This window comes from Oncorhynchus kisutch, unplaced genomic scaffold (assembly GCF_002021735.2).
Source record: "Oncorhynchus kisutch isolate 150728-3 unplaced genomic scaffold, Okis_V2 scaffold1623, whole genome shotgun sequence".
Classification (NCBI taxonomy): Eukaryota; Metazoa; Chordata; class Actinopteri; order Salmoniformes; family Salmonidae; genus Oncorhynchus; species Oncorhynchus kisutch.
Window position 1 is genome coordinate 1 of NW_022263568.1, and position 21,331 is coordinate 21,331.

A 21,331-nucleotide genomic window follows, 5' to 3' on the forward strand; every position below is an offset into this window, starting at 1 on the left:
GTGTTTCTTGAAATTGTTGGAAAAAAAAAAAAAAAAGCAAGTCACCAGCCAGGCTTAAGAACAAATTCATATTTATGTCTCTAGATAATGGTGTACAAAGTGAGAGCTTAAGAGCACCTTTATAAAATCTATGAAGTTCCTGTCAGGGGCTTCTGCGAGTGCAACCTCATTGTGGTAGTGTAGAAATGGATTGTGCAGAAGACCACATTGGAGTTGACATAAGGAATGTCTGAACGACTTCGAGTAACTTTTCACAGCTGAAATAAATGCACGCATATGATTGCATCCATGTGTCTGGCCAGACCAACATTGTAGAACAGTCAGAATGTGTCAAGTTGATTTAATTTTCTGAATAAGGTCAAGGAGAAACTTCAGCGTCCCTGGGACAGGTTAGTGACAGGTAATGGGACGATGAGTTACACTGCATTCACATTCTTTAGGCATTGGTGGAAAAAAGGCAGATTACTGTAAAGCAAACAGCCTACACTAAGGGACAGGTAGTGTATGAACATATGAGGGAGCTCTGACAAGTTAGAAAACTTTAGAACAAACTAGCAGAAACAAATCTGTTAGACAAGTGTATAACAAAAACGCAAATTCCCTTTTACTCCAGGCCCACAGTCTGTTACCAAACAGCAAGCACATGGTAGGCAGAAGAGATTATATTTTAAGGACAAGGTTTTTGAAAGTCAAATGGTTTATTGAGCAAATCATGCAAGAGTTGCAGGAACACCAGGCTAAATCAAAAGCATAACCGTAGAACCTAAAAGTGTGTCTGCAATATCGCTACATCAGAAGTCAATTTAGTCGTAGGTTTATAAAAACGATTCATAACATTGTATCATCCACCTCTGTATACAATTTGCATGACGATGTACAAGTGAAGGAGATCCTCATTTCAAACAAGCGCATTAGTTCACACATTTCCCCACCTCAGTTACTGTGCCTCTTGCAGAAAAGGGTAAAGGTAACAGGGATAAGACGATTAAAGAGTTGGCCAAACCAAATTATGATCTCCCTAGTTGAGAGGTCGGGCCGTCTGTTCAAGGCTTGTCGCTTCTGCTGAGGCGCGGGGCCTGCGCTTCTGCTGAGGCGCCGGGGCCTGTTGCTTCTGCTGAGGCGCCGGGCCTGTTGCTTCTGCTGAGCGCCGGGCGGGGCCTGTTGCTTCTGCTGAGGCGCCGGGGCCTGTTGCTTCAGCTGAGGCGCCGGGGCCTGTTGCTTCGCTGAGGCGCCGGGGCCTGTTGCTTCCGCTGAGGCGCCGGGGCCGGACGCTACCGCTGAGGCGCCGGGCCTGTTGCTTCTACTGAGGCGCGGGGCCGGACTTTACACTTGACATGGCATTGTGGCAAGTAGCTTATGCTGACGTGGCATTGTGGCCAGTAGCTTCTGCTGACGTGACATTGTGGCCAGTAGCTTCTGCTGACGAGGGCGCGGGGCCTGTCGCTTCTGCTGAGGCGCCGGGGCCTGTCGCTTCTGCTGAGGCGCCGGGGCCTGTCGCTTATGCTGAGGCGCCGGGCCGTCGTACTGCTGAGCGCCGTGGCGGACGCTACGGCCTGAGGCCGGGGCCTGTTGCTTCTGCTGAGGCGCCGGGGCCTGTTGCTTCTGCTGAGGCGCCGGGCCTGTTGCTTCTGCTGAGGCGCCGGGGCCTGTTGCCTTCTGCTGAGGCGCCGGGGCCTGTTGCTTCTGCTGAGGCGCCGGGGCCGGACTTGACACTTGACATGGCATTGTGGCCAGTAGCTTCTGCTGGACGTGGCATTGTGGCCAGTAGCTTCTGCTGACGTTGCATTTTGGCCAGTAGCTTTAGCATTTGGACCAGACACCACACTTGCTTGGGCATAGGATCCAGTTGGTTCAGGTCCAGTGTAGGTAGGATGCCCATGAGCATTACCTAGGAAACAAAGAAAACATTGTGGTAAAATGCCAGCCTTCATTTGGATCGGAACTAGACCTGTGATTTGACCTGAATTAATGTAAAGCAAAACGCACCTTTAAGTGTAAAACAAGTTATCCCTCCAATTAGCAGGCAACAAATCCAAGAAACACTACAAAACAGTCAGACAGTTAAACATAAATAACCGTGAACACTTAAGACATGGTAAACCAACCAGATGAACGCATTGAAAAACTAACCTCAAAGAGAGTCCAAAAGTCACAGGGCATTTTAGTGATCAAACCACAACAGTATTCAAGAACTAATTCTCGACAGCCTGCCAGAATATCCCGGATGCTATTTCTAACAGCTGTTTTGGTTGCACCTCATAAAGGAATCCAGACCCTTCTACCCTGGCTGGCTAATTATGTACAGCTGTCAGCCAATGAACTTCATTTCCATTGGTTCAATTTCCCAAATGCGATTAGGTGCAGTCATCTGTTGCCGTATGGTGAACAACAGAGGGAGAATTGGACGACAAAAGAAAGAGACCAAATTCAGTTCAACAACTTACAAAAAAACAGACAATTGATGAACGCATATTACATTTCATACATGTTCAGTCGTCTGTAGCTGCCAAATTCTGATCTTGTTCCCACTAATTGGTCTTTTCACCAATCAGGTCAGCCGTTTTGCCAGCAATTGTGATTGCGTCCCAAACAGACTTCAGCCACTTTCCAAAGCTTAGATGTTGCTGAAGTCTGCCAGATCTTACATCGCCTTGATAGGTATTTTAAGTATCAGCTAACCACATCATATGTCAGAGGATGACACAGTTGATGTTGTGGCACGCAACCATTGGTTGTTGCGTTGCCTCACTTTAGCTGTAGAAACTGACCTATTGCTGTGTTACACAGGGAGCCCAATTCTAATCTTTTTTCCAATTATTAATGTTTTGAGCAATCACATCAGATCTTTTCACATCAGATCTTAGTCAAAGACTAATTAGTGAAAAAAAAATATCAGAATTGGGATGCCTTGGTAATGCAGCCTATGAGGGAGTTCTACTAACCTGAACCGCAGTGCACCGGTCTACGGAAGGTGATGTGAAAAGGCAAAAGCAGTGAGGGAGAAGCGCTCTTCTCAAATCGTACAGTTAGTGGTGTAATGGAGGATATACGCAGGTGTACCACTTTGTTTTCAATGGACATTTCGTGTACTCAATTCTTAACCCCCACTGATGTGTATCAAAGTAGTATAGTGGAGGTATATGCTGTATCAATTCATAAGGCTGATGGAACAGATCAGAATGTTAAGATCCAAATGTTGAAAAACGAGTATTTCTTCACATTTTAAGTGCATTAATGTGCACACGGTGGTAGGCCTATTCAGAATGTTCCAAAATGCACACCGCACCAGAGCAGGCTGGTGGGAGGATTATCTCAGATTATCAGCAATACCACAAGGTATGACTCCAAACACCCAGAAAAGGCTACTCTCCTTGATGTCACCCTCACAAATAATCCTGATAGGTATCAGTCTGGTGTTTTCTGTAATGACCTTAGTGATCACCGTTTTCGTAATGGCTGCTCTGTGAAACGACCTGTCCTGATTTGTCATAGACGCTTGCTAAAAAACTTTCATGAGCAAGCCTTCCTTCATGAACTGGCCTCTGTAAAATGGTATAGAATCAGCTTGATCCCCTCTGTTGAAGATGCTTTTTTGATATTTTCAGTGATATTGTTAACATAACAAGTGCCGTCAGATCAGTAGGCTAGTTTTTGTTTTTTGTTTTTAATTATACCTTTATTTAACCAGGTAGGCTAGTTGAGAACAAGATCTCATTTAAAACTACGACCTGGTCAAGATAAAGCAAAGCAGTTCGTCACATACAACACAGAGTTACACATCTAATAAACAAACATACAGAATAATACAGTAGAAAAAATAAATATATATAGTGTGTGCAAATGAGGTAAGATTAGGGAGGTAAGGCAATAAAATAGGCCATAGTGGCGAGGTAATTATGATATAGCAATTAAACACTGGAGTGATAGATGTGCAGAAGATGAATGAGATACTGGGGTGCAAAGGAGCAAAATAAATAAATGAATACAGTTCGGGGATGAGGTAGATGGATGGGTTATTTACAGATGGGCTATGTACAGGTGCAATGATCTGTGAGCTGCTCTGACAGCTGGTGCTTGAAGTTAGTGAGGGAGATAAGAGTCTCCAGCGATTTTTGCAGTTCGTTCCAGTTATTGGCAGCAGAGAACTGGAATGAAAGGTGGCCAAAGGAGGAATTGGCTTTGGGGGTTACCAGTGAAATATACCTGCTGGAGCGCGTGCTGCTACAGTGACCAGTGAACTGAGATAAGGCGGGGCTTTACCTAGCAACGGCAATTTACATATGTTAATGCATTAGTGTGTTTGTGCATCTGTTACACATACACACAACCAGTAGTTCACATGGGGGAGAGGCGTTGTGCCGTGAGGGGTTCCTTTGTTTTTTAATGCCGGTTAGCTGGTCTCTTGCGCTACATGGAAGGGAGTTCCAGCCAATCATGGCTCTATAACACTGTGCGTTTCATTTGTTCTTGATTTGGGGACTGTGAAAAGACCCCTGGTGGCATAACTGGTGGGTTAAGTGTGTGCATGTTGACTATGCAAACAATGAGGAATTAAAAGAAATGCAGTCAACCTTTCCTCAACTACCAGAAACAAAGGTAAACAAATGAGTTTGCACAAGTGGTGTGATCCACAATCCCTTTTCCTCCAGACCCAGTCTGTCCCTAATCAGCAAACATATGGTAGGCAGAAGAGAAACCCACATTTAAAGAGAAGGCATTTTGGAAGTCAAATTGTTTATTGAACAAATCATGTAAGAGTAGCAGGAACACAAGGCCAAATCAAAATCATAACCGTACAACCTAAGTGTCAGCAATAGTGGCCAAATCAGAGGTACATTTTTGTCGTATGGTGAAGGAGTTCCTCATTTCAAACAAGCGCATTAGTTTGCATAATTCCTCACCTCAATTACCTTTGCCCTTTTCTTCAAATGGAGGCACAGTAACAGGAGAAAGACGATTAAGGAGTTGGGCAAACCAAATTATGATCTCCCTATCTAGCTTGTTGAGGGGTCGGGCCGTCTGTGCAAGGCCGGCCGCTTCTGCAGAGGTATGTTTGGCAGTTGCTTCAGCAGAGGCGCGGGGGCCGGCGGCCGCTACTGCAGAGGTATGGCTGGCAGTTGCTTCAGCAGATGCGCGGGGGCCTGCGGCCGCTTGTGCAGAGGTATGGCTGGCAGTTGCTTCAGCTGAGGCGCGGGGGCTGACGGCGGCTTCTGCAGAGGTATGTTTGGCAGTTGCTTCAGCAGAGGCGCGGGGGCCAGCCGCTTCTGCAGAGGTATGGCTGGCAGTTGATTCAGCTGAGGCGCGGGGGCCTGTGGCCGCTTCTGCAGAGGTATGGCTGGCAGTTGCTTGAGCTGAGGCGCGGGGGCCAGCCGCTTGTGCAGAGGTATGGCTGGCAGTTGCTTGAGCTGAGGCGCGGGGTTCGATGGCCGCTTCTGCAGAGGTATGTTTGGCAGTTGCTTCAGCAGAGGCGCGGGGGCCAGCCGCTTCTGCAGAGGTATGGCTGGCAGTTGCTTCAGCTGAGGCGCGGGGGCCTGTGGCCGCTTCTGCAGAGGTATGGCTGGCAGTTGCTTCAGCTGAGGCGCGGGGGCCGACGGCCGCTTCTGCAGAGGCATGGTTGGCAGTTGCGGCATTTGGACCCTGCGTCACACTTGCCAGGCTATTGTAGCCAGTAGCTTTAGCATTTGGACCAGACACCACACTTGCTTGGGATCCAGTTGGTTCAGGTCCAGTGCAGGCAGGATGCCCATAAGCGTCACCTAGGAAACAAAGAAAACATTGTGGTAAAATTCCAGCCTTAAGCCATTGGAACTAGACTGTGATTTAAATTACTTTGAACCAAAACGCACCTTGAAGGGTAAAGCACGTTATCCCTCCAATTAGCAGGCAACAAATCCAAGAAACACTATAAAACATTCAGACAGTTAAACATAAATAAACAGTAAACACTTTAAGACAAGGTAAACCAATCAGATGAATACATTGAAAAACTAACCTCAAAGAGAGTCCAAAAGCCATATTAGTTATCAAAACCACAACCGTATTCAGAACTAATGCTAGACAGACACCCTGCCAGAATATCCCTGTTGCAATGTCTAACAGCTGTTTTGGTTGCACCTCATAAAGGAATCCCAGACCCTTCTTACCTGAATGACTAATTATGTACAGGTGTCAACCAATGAACTTAATTTCAATTGGTTCATTTTCCCAATTGCGATTAGGTGCTCTTGATTTCATGCAGCTGGTGTGCACTGGTCTGCTGGAGGGTGGAGTTTACACATCATGGACCAATCCGACAGTTTTAAAGAGTGAACTCTACCCACCCATTCCAGATTGAGCCAATTGCAAAGATTTGTTTTGTACCCCATGGGGGATTCCAACATACACTGCAAGGGGAAATAGATGTCAGAAATGCAGTGTTTTATCACTGTAAGCTATCTGTCCAGAACCATATTTGCTTGCAATGCACATCATTGTATTATCAAATCATGCCAGTGGACTTCTGGTAAGTATGCTTTAGTGAGCAAGTGTTGGGATCATGTGCAACTATGTTTATCCTCACCGAAAATGAATGCTGTATTGATGAGTCATTTCCCTCCACGCACTACTTCTCACCTGAATGCATTTTATTTTATTTTAGGGGGTTGGGCAAAAGCTGAAATTGGGGTTGAGAGTTACCCTTTTATATATTGAACAAAACTGTCAATGCAACATGCAATAATTTCAAAAATGTTACTGGGTTACAGTTAGTTTAAGGAAATCAGTAAATTGAAATCAATTCATTAGGACCTAATCTGTAGATTTCAAATGACTGGGAATACAAATATCTGTTGATGGCAGAACTTTTTTTTAAAGGTAGAGGCGTGGATCAGAAAACCTGTCAATATCTGGAGTGAACAACATTTGCCTCATGCAGCACAACACATGTCCTTTGCATAGAGTTAATCAGGCTGTTATTTGTGGCCTGTGTAATGACAGAAACAAGAGAACACCTCACTGACCATTTTACTCAGTGTAGCAGAGCTGGTTAGGCTGTTAACATGTTATCTATAGCGTTCTTGACAAACAATGACTTATGTTGTCTACGTTTACTGACATCGGTCATATTCAGCAGATGTTGCACATTTGTAAATGCATCAGTTGTTCTGCGTTCTGTCACACAGATGAGAGTGCTCTGAAATCGGAGTAGATAGCCAGAGTGAATTTACCAACGCTATCAAATCAAATTTTATTTGTCACATACACAAGGTTAGCAGATGTTAATGCGAGTGTAGTGAAATGCTTGTGCTTCTAGTTCGGACAATGCAGTAATAACCAACGAGTAATCTAACCTAACAATTCCAAAACTACTACCTTATACAAACAAAGGTAAAGGGATAAAGAATATGTACATAAAGATATATGAATGAGTGGTGGTACAGAACGGCATAGGCAAGATGCAGTAGATGGTATCGAGTACAGTATATACATATGAGATGAGTAATGTAGGGTATGTAAACATTATATTAAGTAGCATTGTTTAAAGTGGCTAGTGATATATTTTTACATCAATTTCCATTATTAAAGTGGCTGGAGTTGAGTCAGTATGTTGGCAGCAGCCACTCAATGTTAGTGGTGGCTGTTTAACAGTCTGATGGCCTTGAGATTGAAAAACAGCTTCTGTCTCTCGGTCCCTGCCTTGATGCACCTGTACTGACCTCGCCTTCTGGATGATAGCGGGGTGAACAGGCAGTGGCTCAGGTGGATGTTGTCCTTGATGATCTTTATGGCCTTCCTGTGACATCGGGTGGTGTAGGTGTCCTGGAGGGCAGGTAGTTTGCCCCCGGTGATGCGTTGTGCAGACCTCACTACCCTCTGGAGAGCCTTACGGTTGTGGGCGGAGCAGTTACCGTACCAGGCGGTGTTACAGCCCGACAAGATGCTCTCGATTGTGCATCTGTAGAAGTTTGTGAGTGCTTTTGGTGACAAGCCGAATTTCTTCAGCCTCCTGAGGTTGAAGAGGCGCTGCTGCGCCTTCTTCACCACGCTGTCTGTGGGGTTGGACCAATTCAATTTGTCCGTGATATGTACGCAGAGGAACTTAACTTACTACCCTCTCCACTACTGTCCCGTCGATGTGGATAGGGGGGTGCTCCCTCTGTTTCCTGAAATCCACAATCATCTCCTTTGTTTTGTTGACGTTGAATGTGAGGTTGTTTTCCGCAAACTTGATTGAGTTGGAGGCGTGCATGGTCACGCAGTCGTGGGGGAACAGGGAGTACAGGATTAGGTTTAGGGCTCAGAACGCACCCTTGTGGGGCCCCAGTGTTGAGGATCAGCGGGGTGGAGATGTTACCTAGCCTCACCACCTGGGGGCGCCCCGTCAGGAAGTCCAGTACCCAGTTGCACAGGGCGGGGTCGAGACCCAGGGTCTCGAGCTTGATGACGAGTTTGGAGGGTACTATGGTGTTAAATGCTGAGCTGTAGTCGATGAACAGCATTCTCACGTAGGTATTCCTCTTGTCCAGAACGGTTAAGGCAGTGTGCAGTATGGTTGCGATTGCATCGTCCGTAGACCTATTTGGGCGGTAAGCAAATTGGAGTGGGTCTAGGGTGTCAGGTAGGGTGGAGGTGATATGGTCCTTGACTAGTCTCTCAAAGCACTTCATGATGACGGAGGTGAGTGCTACGGGGCGGTAGTCGTTTAGCTCAGTTACCTTAGCTTTCTTGGGAACGGGGACAATGGTGGCCCTCTTGAAGCATGTGGGAACAGCAGACTGGGATCAGGATTAATTGAATATGTCCGTAAACACACCAGCCATCTGGTCTGCGCATGCTCTGAGGATTTCGGCTGGGGATGCCGTCTGGGCCTGCAGCCTTGCGAGGGTTAACACGTTTAAATGTTTTACTCACTTTGGCTCCAGTGAAGGAGAGTCCGCAGGTTTTGGTTGCGGGCCGTGTCAGTGGCACTGTATTGTCCTCAAAGCGGGCAAAAAAGTTATTTTGTCTGTCTGGGAGCAAGACATCCTGGTCCTCGACGGGGTTGGTTTTCTTTTGGTAATCCGTGATTGACTGTAAACCCTGCCACATACCTCTTGTGTCTGAGACGTTGAATTGCGACTCTACTTTGTCTCTATACTGACGCTTAGCTTGTTTGATTGCCTTGCGGAGGGAATAGCTCCACTGTTTGTATTCGGTCATGTTTCCGGTCACCTTGCCCTGGTTAAAAGCAGTGGTTTGCACTTTCAGTTTCTCACGAATGCTGCCATCAATCCACGGTTTCTGGTTTGGGAATGTTTTAATCGTTGATATGCATCATCAATGTACTTTCTAATGAACTCGCTCATCGAATCAGCGTATTCGTCAATGTTGTTGTAGGACGCAATGCGGAACATATCCCAATTCACTTGATCGAAGCAGTCTTGAAGTGTGGAATCAGATTGGTCGGACCAGTGTTGAACAGACCTGAGCACGGGAGCTTCTTGTTTTAGTTTCTGTCTGTAGGCTGGGAGCAAGAAAATGGAGTCGTTGTCAGCTTTTCCCAAAAGGAGGGTGGGGGAGGGCCATATATGCGTCGCAGAAGTTTCAATAACAATAATCCAGAGTTTTACCAGCCCTGGTTGCGCAATCGATATGCTGATACAATTTAGGGAGTCTTGTTTTCAGATTAGCCTTGTTAAATTCCCCAGCTACAATGAATGCAGCCTCAGGATATGTGGTTTCCAGTTTGCATAAAGTCAAATAAAGTTTGTTCAGGGCCATCGATGTGTCTGCTTGGGGGGGGGGGGGTATATACGGCTGTGATTATAATCAAAGAGAATTCCCTTGGTAGATAATGCGGTCGACATTTGATTGTGTTGGAATTCTAAGTCATGTGAACAAAAAGACTTCAGTTCCTGTATGTTGTTATGATCACCCCCGCCCCTCTTCTTACCAGAAAGAGGGTTGTTTCTGTTGACTCGATGCGTGAAGAAACCAATATAGAGGTAAGATGGTTATCGATTTAATGACACACCACGTAAATATTTTAATATATGCTGTTCATATTAATGCAAAATTGCTGTTTAAAAAAAATCTTTGTCACAAAAACAAGCGTATCTCTGTGAAGTGTCAATGGAGCACTGAGCGTACCACAAGCTTTTTATTTTCAAGGCCTTTTACAGTTCATTCAGGTCTTGTCATGTTCATTTAGCTTTTTAAGTCCCGTGGAAGCAATTTTGAAGACAATCACCACAACATGTAAAACAAAATAAAAATGTTTAGAGAAAGCTGTACGGCTGTCAACAGAAGGTGATAATTGTATCACCAAAGTGCCTTTTCACTCACAATGGGGAGTGAGTGAACACTCTATACTGTATTGGTAGGCCTACTATTGTCATTTTTTTATTTTCATGTTTTTGCTCTCAGTCACACTTTCTTAATATAAAAACAACATCATTGGAAGTACACAAACGGTTTTTTATTTTTAATCAGACCACCTTTAAGGTCTGGGGAAATCCTATGTAAATTAGATTTATTTTGTGTAGTTACCCTTTAATTCAAGTGAGCAGGCACAGAGTACTGTTGTTGGGTTGGCAGTGTTTCTGTAGTACAAGCACAGAGTACTGTTGTTGGGTTAGCAGTGTTTCTGTAGTACAGGCACAGAGTACTGTTGTTGGGTTAGCAGTGTTTCTGTAGTACAGGCACAGAGTACTGTTGTTGGGTTAGCAGTGTTTCTGTAGTACAGGCACAGAGTACTGTTGTTGGGTTAGCAGTGTTTCTGTAGTACAGGCACCTAGTACTGTTGTTGGGTTGGCAGTGTTTCTGTAGTACAGGCACCTAGTACTGTTTGGTTAGCAGTGTTTCTGTAGTACAGGCACAGAGTACTGTTGGGTTAGCAGTGTTTCTGTAGTACAGGCACCTAGTACTGTTTGGTTGGCAGTGTTTCTGTAGTACAGGCACCTAGCACTGTTGGGTTAGCAGTGTTTCTGTAGTACAGGCACAGAGTACTGTTGTTGGGTTAACAATGTTTCTGTAGTACAGGCACAGAGTACTGTTGTTGGGTTAACAATGTTTCTGTAGTACAGGCACCTAGTACTGTTGTTGGGTTGGCAGTGTTTCTGTAGTACAGGCACCTAGCACTGTTTGGTTAGTTGTATTTCTGTAGTACAGGCACCTAGCACTGTTTGGTTAGTTGTATTTCTGTAGTACAGGCACAGAGTACTGTTGTTGGGTTAACAATGTTTCTGTAGTACAGGCACCTAGCACTGTTTGGTTAGTTGTATTTCTGTAGTACAGGCACCTAGCACTGTTTGGTTAGTTGTATTTCTGTAGTACAGGCACCTAGTACTGTTGTTGGGTTAGCAGTGTTTCTGTAGTACAGGCACCTAGTACTGTTGTTGGGTTGGCAGTGTTTCTGTAGTACAGGCACCTAGCACTGTTTGGTTAGTTGTATTTCTGTAGTACAGGCACCTAGCACTGTTTGGTTAGTTGTATTTCTGTAGTACAGGCACAGAGTACTGTTGTTGGGTTAACAATGTTTCTGTAGTACAGGCACCTAGCACTGTTTGGTTAGTTGTATTTCTGTAGTACAGGCACCTAGCACTGTTTGGTTAGTTGTATTTCTGTAGTACAGGCACCTAGTACTGTTGTTGGGTTAGCAGTGTTTCTGTAGTACAGGCACCTAGCACTGTTGTTGGGTTAACAATGTTTCTGTAGTACATGCACCTAGTACTGTTGTTGGGTTAGCAGTGTTTCTGTAGTACAGGCACCTAGTCCTGTTGGGTTAGCAGTGTTTCTGTAGTACAGGCACCTAGTACTGTTGTTGGGTTAACAATGTTTCTGTAGTACAGGCACCTAGTACTGTTGTTGGGTTAACAATGTTTCTGTAGTACAGGCACAGAGTACTGTTGTTGGGTTAACAATGTTTCTGTAGTACAGGCACCTAGCACTGTTTGGTTAGTTGTATTTCTGTAGTACAGGCACAGAGTACTGTTGTTGGGTTAACAATGTTTCTGTAGTACAGGCACCTAGCACTGTTTGGTTAGTTGTATTTCTGTAGTACAGGCACAGAGTACTGTTGGGTTAGTTGTATTTCTGTAGTACAGGCACCTAGTACTGTTGTTGGGTTAGCAGTGTTTCTGTAGTACAGGCACCTAGCACTGTTTGGTTAGTTGTATTTCTGTAGTACAGGCACCTAGCACTGTTTGGTTAGTTGTATTTCTGTAGTACAGGCACAGAGTACTGTTGTTGGGTTAACAATGTTTCTGTAGTACAGGCACCTAGCACTGTTTGGTTAGTTGTATTTCTGTAGTACAGGCACAGAGTACTGTTGTTGGGTTAACAATGTTTCTGTAGTACAGGCACCTAGCACTGTTTGGTTAGTTGTATTTCTGTAGTACAGGCACCTAGCACTGTTGTTGGGTTAGCAGTGTTTCTGTAGTACAGGCACCTAGTACTGTTGTTGGGTTAGCAGTGTTTCTGTAGTACAGGCACCTAGTACTGTTGTTGGGTTAGCAGTGTTTCTGTAGTACAGGTACCTAGTACTGTTGTTGGGTTAGCAGTGTTTCTGTAGTACAGGCACCTAGTACTGTTGTTGGGTTAACAGTGTTTCTGTAGTACAGGCACAGAGTACTGTTGTTGGGTTAACAATGTTTCTGTAGTACAGGCACCTAGTACTGTTGTTGGGTTAACAGTGTTTCTGTAGTACAGGTACCTAGTACTGTTGTTGGGTTAGCAGTGTTTCTGTAACACACATGAGAACAAAAGGCCACTGGATTGATGATATCATTCATGATATCATTCTAACAGGTCAATCTGATAGGCTACTTTTTATCTGGTGAACATAATAATAGAGAATGTTTTTGGGAAAGCCTTTCCATCTACCAGAAGACAGTTAGGTCTATCTTTACCAAAGCTATATTGTTTGAAACCTGGACCATTTTTCTTGATATTATGAGGCATGTCTTACCTTGCTTCAAAGTAGCCAAGTCAAAATACAACCATAGAAATGTTGAGGGAAATATTTTAGAAACTCATATTTGCTCTCTTGTTGTTCAAATCAACTTTCTTTCAATGTCTAGCATTCATTGTCTGAGTGGGGATTGGTGCTTATCACGGTAGAAGGCCGTTGCTTATCTTGCTAGAACAAAATACATACCTGCTGTGTGCGGATGAACCTGACTTTGTCTGACAACTTGACATTGAGCCAATCAGAAAGCACGAACCTCCACGTGGGGGAGAGACAATAATTACTACTTCAGTTAAAATCACAGTCTAGTTCCAATAGCTTAAGGCTGGCATTTTACTGTAATTCTTTGTTTCCTAGGTGAAGCTTATGGGCATCCTGCCTACACTGGACCTGAACAACCATATCCCAAGAAAGTGTGGTGTCTGGTCCAAATGCTAAAGCTACTGGCCACAATACCCTGGCAAGTGTGACGCAGGGTCCAAATGCCACAGCTGAAGCAACTGCCAACCATGCCTCTGCAGAAGCAGCCCGAGCCTCAGCTGAAGCAACTGCCAACCATACCTCTGCAGAAGCGGCCGCCGGCCTCCGGCCTTGAACAAACGGCCCGACCCCTCGACAAGCTAGATAGGGAGATCATAATTTGGTTTGCCCAACTCCTTAATCGTCTTTCCCCTGTTGCTGTGCCTCCATTTGAAGAAACTTATGCATCGTCATGCAAATTGTTTACAGGGGTGAACACTACAATGGTATGAATTGTTTTCATAACCATACGACTAAAATTTACATCTGATTTGGCCTGGTGTTCCTGCTACTCTTGCATGATTTGTTCAGTAAACAATTTGACTTTCAAAATGATGTGTCTTTTAAATGTGGGTTTCTCTTCTGTCTACCAAACGTTTGCTGATTGGGGACAGACTGGGTCTGGAGGAAAAGGGATTGTGGATCACACCACTTGTGGAAACAGATTTGTTTACCTTTGTTTCTGGTAGTTGAGGAAAGGTTGACTGCATTTCTTGTTTTAATTCCTCATTGTTTGCATAGTCAACACACACACTTACCCCACCAGACATGCCACCAGGGGTCTTTTCACAGTCCCCAAATCCAGAACAAATTAAACTCACAGTATTATATAGCGCCATGATTGGATGGAACTCCCTTCCATATAGTGCAAGAGACCAGCAACTCGGGTTTAAAAAACAAAACAAAACCTCACGGCACAACGCCTCTCCCCCATGTGACCTACTGGTTGTGTGTCTGTACTGACATGTGACCTACTGGTTGTGTGTATGTGTAAATGAGATGCACAAACACACATTTAAAACATGTAAATTGCCAAGTATAATTTTTTTTGTGTCAGACCCCAGTAAGACTAGCTGACATCGGCTAATGGGGATCCTAAAATTTTTTAAATATATATTCAACTACTTTAAAACCTGTCATGGCAAGTAGTTCCCCTCAGGGAACTCCACCCCCCCCCCCCCCCCCCCCTTTCAAACATTAACAATGTTAATACTCATGAACTTTGACTAAAGATACATGTTCTACATATAATTAAAGATACACTGGTTCTTAATGCAACCGCTGTGTCAGATTACTTTTAAGCGTTACGGAAAAAGCCTAACATTGCAATAATCTGAGACGGCGCTCAGACGTAAAAGTATTTCTCCGCTATGTTGGAGTCAACAGAAATACGAAATTACATCATAAATATTCCCTTATCTTTGATCTTTCATCAGAATGTATTGCAAGGAGTCCTAGTTCCACAATAAATCGTTGTTTTGTTCCATAATGTCCAATACTAGTGTCCAAGTAGCTGCATTTGCTAGCACTTTCAGCTCACGTGCCCAAAAACTGACTGCTGGTACAGGATAACTCGCACGAAAACTTCCAAAAGATATATTCCAGGTCAAATAAACTGGTCAAACTAAGTAGAGAATCAATCTTCAGGATGTTATTATCATATATATCCAATAACGTTCCAACCGGATCATACGTTTTCAGCTGGAGCCAAATGGAACAGCGGTAGCACCCACAGAGAAATGCGCCACAGGAAAATGGCGTTCTGTCGGGACACTGACTATTTCCCCTCCCATTCGGTCACAGTTCACAGCAAATGCTCCATTCCACTTTCTACTGAATGAGGACATCTACTGGAAGGTGTAGGAAGTGCTACCAGATCGATATCTTGTTGGGAGAGGAGGGTGCGATGTCAAAGTTGCCCCACATTCAGAATTTCACTTCTTGCTTAGAAGATTGCCTTCCCTATGAGTTCTGTTATACTCCCATACATAATTCAAACAGTTTTAGAAACTTCAGAGTGTTTTCTATCCAATAGTAATAATAATATGCATATATTAGCAATCTAGGACAGAGTAGGATAAAGTTTACTATGGGCACGTAATTCATCCAAAGTGAAAATACTGCCCCCTATCCTCAACAAGTTTTAAGCATTTGAAAAACTACAACCTTTTCTACCCAGGTCTGACCACCACGGGACACTGGGTGTAAACGATATAGTGAAATGCTTCCTTGCAAGCTCTTTCCTCAACAGTACAGAATCAATATGAAAGAAACAGAGAGAAAGGACATAGAAAGAGGGGAGTGACTGCAAATCATAGCACAGTCCATGTGTATGTTCCCATGGTAGCAAGCATCTCCAATCCAAAATTAAATCTAGAATGGGCTTCCTATTTCGCAACAAAGCATCCCTCACTCATGCTGCCAAACACCCTCGTAAAACTGACTATCCGCCAATTGACTTTGACTTGAGGCCCCGACGCCTGAGCAGAAGCGTATGGCCCCGGCGCCTCAGCAGAAGCGACAGGTCCCGGCGCCTCAGCAGAAGCGACAAGCCTTGAACAGATGGCCCGACCACTCAACTAGGGAGATCATAATTTGGTTTGGCCAACTCCTTAATCATCTATATTTCACTGGTAACCCCCAAAGCCAATTCCTCCTTTGGCCGTCTTTCATTCCAGTTCTCTGCTGCCAATGACTGGAACGAACTGCAAAAATCACTGAAACTGGAGACTCTTTATCTCCCTCACTAACTTCAAGCACCAGCTGTCAGAGCAGCTCACAGATCATTGCACCTGTACATAGCCCATCTGTACATAACCCATCCATCTACCTCATCCCCATACTGTATTCATTTATTTATTTTGCTTCTTTGCACCCCAGTATCTCTACTTGCACATTCATCTTCTGCACATCTATCACTCCAGTGTTTAATTGCTATATCATAATTGCCTCGCCACCATGGCCTATTTTATTGCCTTTACCTCCCTTATCTTACCTCATTTGCACACACTGTATATATATATATATATATATTTATTTTTTTCTACTGTATTATTCTGTATGTTTGTTTATTCCATGTGAAACTCTGTTGTATGTGTCGAACTGCTTTGCTTTATCTTGGCCAGGTCGCAGTTGTAAATGAGAACTTGTTCTCAACTAGCCTATCTGGTTAAATAAAGGTTTAATTAAAAACAACAAACAAAAACTAGCCTACTGATCTGACTGCACTTGTTATGTTAACAATAACACTGAAAATATCAAAAAAGAAGGACCTAGAGTTTTCAACAGGGGGGGATCAAGCTGATTCTATACCATTTTACAGAGGCCAGTTCATGAAGGAAGGCTTGCTCATTAAAGTTTTTTAGCAAGCGTCTATGACAAATCAGGACAGGTCGTTTCACAGAGCAGCCATTACGAAAATGGTGATTACTAAGGTCATTACAGAAAACACCAGACTGATACCTATCAGGATTATTTGTGAGGGTGACATCGAGGAGAGTAGCCTTTTCTGGGTGTTTGGAGTCATACCTTGTGGTATTGCTGATAATCTGAGAAAGATGTAGGGAGTCCCATTGATTTAGGACTTGGTCAGGTGGTTTAAGCATGTCCCAGTTTAGGTCACCTAGCAGGATGATTAGATGATCTGTTAGATGATCTGTTTTCTGAGGGTTGGCAGTCAAGAGATTGACTGCCGACCCTAAGAGATTGACTGCAGACACTGTTCAGAAGGTGCTAAATACTAATTGGCAGGCAAACATTAGACAATCCTACCGGTGTGTCTGATCTATAATGGATATTACCATCTCTGTCCAAGTATCTGTACATAAAACTGCTCAAATGTGAGGTGCAGCAGAGGAGCTATAGGAGGATGGGCTTATTTTCATGGCCTTGAATGGAATTGATGGAACAGAGTTTCAAATATGTTTGATATGTTTGACTCCGTTCCATTGATGCCATTCCAGCCATTACAATCAGCCCGTCCTCCTATTGCTCCTCCCACCAGCCTGCTCTGGTGCGGTGTGCATTTTGGAACATTCTGAATAGGCTTACCAGATTTGGGCACAGATTTTGTGGAGACAACTGAGCACTGAAGGTGATCCTTGGAAAAGATGGCCACTCCCCCACGTTTAGATGATCTGTTTTCTGAGGGTTGGCAGTCAAGACATTGCATTTTGGAACATTCTGAATAGGCCTACCACCGTGTGCATATTCATGCACTTAAAATGTGAAGAAATAATAGTTTTTCAACATTTGGATCTTAACATTCTGATCTGTTCCATCAGCCTTATGAATTGATACAGCATATACCTCCACTATCCTACTTTGATACACATCAGTGGGGGTTAAGAATTGAGTACACGAAATGTCCATTGAAAACAAAGTGGTACACCTGCGTATATCCTCCATTACACCACTAACTGTACGATTTGAGAAGAGCGCTTCTCCCTCACTGCTTTTGCCTTTTCACATCACCTTCAATAGACCGGTGCACTGCGGTTCAGGTTAGTTGAACTCCCTCATAGGCTGCATTACCAAGGCATCCCAATTCTGATATTTTTTTTCCACTAATTAGTCTTTTGACTAAGATCTGATGTGAAAAGATCTGATGCGATTGCTCAAAACGATTAGAATTGGGCTCCCTGTGTAACCAGCAATAGGTCAGTTTCTACAGCTAAGGGTGAGGCAACGCTACAACCAATGGTTGCGTGCCACATCATCAACTGTGTCATCCTCTGACATATGATGTGGTTAGCTGATACTTAAAATACCTATCAAGGCGATGTAAGATCTTGCAGACTTCAGCAACGTCTAAGCTTTGGAAATTGGCTGAAGTCTGTTTGGATGCAATCACAAACTACCTCATAGTCTGTTTGGTCCCAGCCACACAGGGAGCCCAATCCTGATCCTTTGCTGGCAAAACAGCTGATCTGATTGGTGAAAACTGAATTTGGTCTCTTTCTTTTGTCGTCCAATTCTCTCTCTGTTGTTCACCATATGTCAACGGATGACTGCACCTAATCGCATTTGGGAAATTGAACCAATGGAAATGAAGTTCATTGGCTGACAGCTGTACATAATTAGCCAGTTAGGTGAGAAGGGTCTGGGATTCCTTTATGAGGTGCAACCAAAACAGCTGTTTGACATAGCAACAGGGATATTCTGGCAGGCTGTCGAGAATTAGTTCTTGAATACTGTTGTGGTTTTGATCACTAAAATGGCTGTGACTTTTGGACTCTCTTTGAGGTTAGTTTTTCAATGCGTTCATCTGGTTTGTTTACCTTGTCTTAGTCTTCACTGGTTATTTATGTTTAACTGTCTGACTGTTTTGTAGTGTTTCTTGGATTTGTTGCCTGCTAATTGGAGGGATAACTTGTTTTACACTTAAAGGTGCGTTTTGGTTTACACTAATTCAGGTCAAATCACAGGTCTAGTTCCGATCCAAATGAAGGCTGGCATTTTACCACAATGTTCTCTTTGTTTCCTAGGTAACGCTCATGGGCATCCTGCCTACACTGGACCTGAACCGACTGGATCCTATGCCCAAGCAAGTGTGGTGTCTGGTCCAAATGTTAAAGCTACTGGCCACAATGCCACGTGAGCGGAAGCTACTGGCCACAATGCCACGTGAGCGGAAGCTACTGGCCACAATGCCACGTCAGCGGAAGCTACTGGCCACAATGCCACGTCAGCGGAAGCTACTGGCCACAATGCCACGTCAGCGGAAGCTACTGGCCACAATGCCACGTCAAGTGTGAAGTCCGGCCCCTCAGCAGAAGCTTCAGGCCCCGGCGCCTCAGCAGAAGCTTCAGGCCCCTCAGCAGAAGCTTCAGGCCCCGGCGCCTCAGCAGAAGCTTCAGGCCCCGGCGCCTCAGCAGAAGCTTCAGGCGCCTCAGCAGAAGCTTCAGGCGCCTCAGCAGAAGCTTCAGGCGCCTCAGCAGAAGCTTCAGGCGCCTCAGCAGAAGCTTCAGGCGCCTCAGCAGAAGCTTCAGGCGCCTCAGCAGAAGCTTCAGGCGCCTCAGCAGAAGCTTCAGGCGCCTCAGCAGAAGCTTCAGGCGCCTCAGCAGAAGCTTTAGGCGCCTCAGCAGAAGCTTCAGGCGCCTCAGCAGAAGCTTCAGGCCCCTCAGCAGAAGCTTCAGGCCCCTCAGCAGAAGCTTCAGGCCCCTCAGCAGAAGCTTCAGGCCCCTCAGCAGAAGCTTCAGGCCCCGGCGCCTCAGCAGAAGCTTCAGGCGCCGGGGCAGAAGCTTCAGGCGCCGGGGCAGAAGCTTCAGGCGCCGGGGCAGAAGCTTCAGGCGCCGGGGCAGAAGCTTCAGGCGCCGGGGCAGAAGCTTCAGGCGCCGGGGCAGAAGCTTCAGGCCCCTCCGCAAAAGCTTCAGGCCCCTCAGCAGAAGCGCCTCAGCAGAAGCGTCCGGCCCCGGCGCCTCAGCAGAAGCGTCCGGCGCCTCAGCAGAAGCGTCCGGCGCCTCAGCAGAAGCGTCCGGCGCCTCAGCAGAAGCGTCCGGCGCCTCAGCAGAAGCGTCCGGCCCCGGCGCCTCAGCAGAAGCGTCCGGCCCCGGCGCCTCAGCAGAAGCGTCAGGCCACTCAGCAGAAGCTTCAGGCCACTCAGCAGAAGCGTCCGGCCCCGGCGCCTCAGCAGAAGCGACAAGCCTTGAACAGACGGCCATACCACTCAACTAGGGACTATCCCTGTTACCCTTTTCTGCTAGAGGCACAGTAAAGGTAACTGAGGTGGGGAAATGTGCGAACTAATGCGCTTGTTTGAAATGAGGATCTCCTTCACTTGTACATCGTCATGCAAATTGTATACAGAGGTGGATGATACAATGTTATGAATCGTTTTTATAAACATACGACTAAATTGACTTCTGATGTAGCGATATTGCAGACACACTTTTAGGTTCTACGGTTATGCTTTTGATTTAGCCTGGTGTTCCTGCTACTCTTGCATGATTTGCTCAATAAACCATTTGACTTTCAAAACCTTGTCCTTAAAATATAATCTCTTCTGCCTACCATGTGCTTGCTGTTTGGTAACAGACTGTGGGCCTGGAGTAAAAGGGAATTTGCGTTTTTGTTATACACTTGTCTAAACAGATTTGTTTCTGGTAGTTCAAATTCTAAAGTTTTCTAACTTGTCAGAGCTCCCTCATATGTTCATACACTACCTGTCCCTTAGTGTAGGCTGTTTGCTTTACAGTAATCTGCCTTTTACCACCAATGCCTAAAGAATGTGACTGCAGTGTAACTCATCGTCCCATTACCTGTCACTAACCTGTCCCAGGGACGCTGAAGTTTCTCCTTGACCTTATTCAGAAACATTAAATCAACTTGATACATTCTGACTGTTCTACAATGTTGGTCTGGCCAGACACATGGATGCAATCATATGCGTTCATTTATTTCAGCCGTGAAAAGTACTCCACTTGAAGTCGTTCAGACATTCCTTATGTCAACTCTCAATGTGGTCTTCTGCACAATCCATTTCTACACTACCACAATGAGGTTGCACTTGCAGAAGCCCCTGGCAGGAACTTCAATTGATTTTAAAAGGTGCACTTAAGCTATCACTTTGTACAAAATTATCCTAGACGTGCTCAATGGGATTGAGTTCCGGTCTCTTTACTGGCAATGGCAGAACACTGACATTCCTCTCTTGCAGGAAATCACTCACAGAACAAAAAGTATGGCTGGTGGCATTGTCATGCTGGAGGGTTGTCTGCAGAAAGGGTACCACATGACGGACGAGGATGTCTTCCCTGTAACGCACAGCGTTGAGATTGCATGCATGACAACAAGCTCCGTCCGATGATGCTATGACACACCGCCCCAAACCATGACGGACCCTCTACCTCAATCAATCCTGCTCCAGAGTACAGGCCTCGGTGTAACGCTCAAACGCGAATCCGACTATCACCCCCGGTGAGACAAAACCATGACTTGTCAGTGAAGAGCACTTTTTGCCAGTCTTGTCTAGACCAGCGACGGTGGGTTTGTGCCCATAGGTGACGTTGTTGCCTGTGATGTCTGGTGAGGACCTGCCTTACAACAGGCCTACAAGCCCTCAGTCCAGCCACTCTCAGCCTATTGCAGACAGTCTGAGCACTGATG

The 21,331-nt window shown here is 45.1% G+C and overlaps 1 protein-coding gene and 3 long non-coding RNA genes across 6 annotated transcripts in view; 2 read left to right on the forward strand and 2 right to left on the reverse strand.

Moving 5' to 3' along the window:
- Positions 1-1,743: 1,743 nt before the first annotated feature.
- LOC116366977 (uncharacterized) lies at positions 1,744-2,211 on the reverse strand. Its single transcript, XR_004208336.1, has 3 exons — positions 2,131-2,211; positions 1,987-2,042; positions 1,744-1,888 (listed from the first exon to the last, which is right to left on the reverse strand). It is a non-coding gene; the product is annotated as an uncharacterized LOC116366977 (long non-coding RNA).
- Positions 2,212-4,714: 2,503 nt separating this feature from the next.
- The window catches only part of LOC116366973 (protein PELPK1-like), a 28,427-nt gene continuing 11,810 nt past the window's right edge, over positions 4,715-21,331 (reverse strand). The window contains exons 1-3 of one of the 3 annotated variants that reach the window (XM_031818793.1): positions 5,993-6,127; positions 5,847-5,902; positions 4,715-5,756 (exon numbers count right to left, since the gene is read on the reverse strand). In XM_031818793.1, coding sequence (XP_031674653.1) covers positions 5,094-5,630 — 537 coding nt within the window. In that variant the 5' untranslated portion in view covers positions 5,631-5,756; positions 5,847-5,902; positions 5,993-6,127 and the 3' untranslated portion in view covers positions 4,715-5,093. Of the gene's footprint in view, positions 5,757-5,846; positions 5,903-5,992; positions 6,128-21,331 lie in introns of those variants that run through there. The other 2 variants (XM_031818792.1, XM_031818794.1) reach the window with 2 other exon arrangements.
- Positions 6,315-13,812, forward strand: LOC116366975 (uncharacterized). Its single transcript, XR_004208334.1, has 2 exons — positions 6,315-6,502; positions 13,283-13,812. It is a non-coding gene; the product is annotated as an uncharacterized LOC116366975 (long non-coding RNA).
- On the forward strand, positions 18,336-20,203 carry LOC116366974 (uncharacterized). Its single transcript, XR_004208333.1, has 3 exons — positions 18,336-18,469; positions 18,558-18,613; positions 18,712-20,203. It is a non-coding gene; the product is annotated as an uncharacterized LOC116366974 (long non-coding RNA).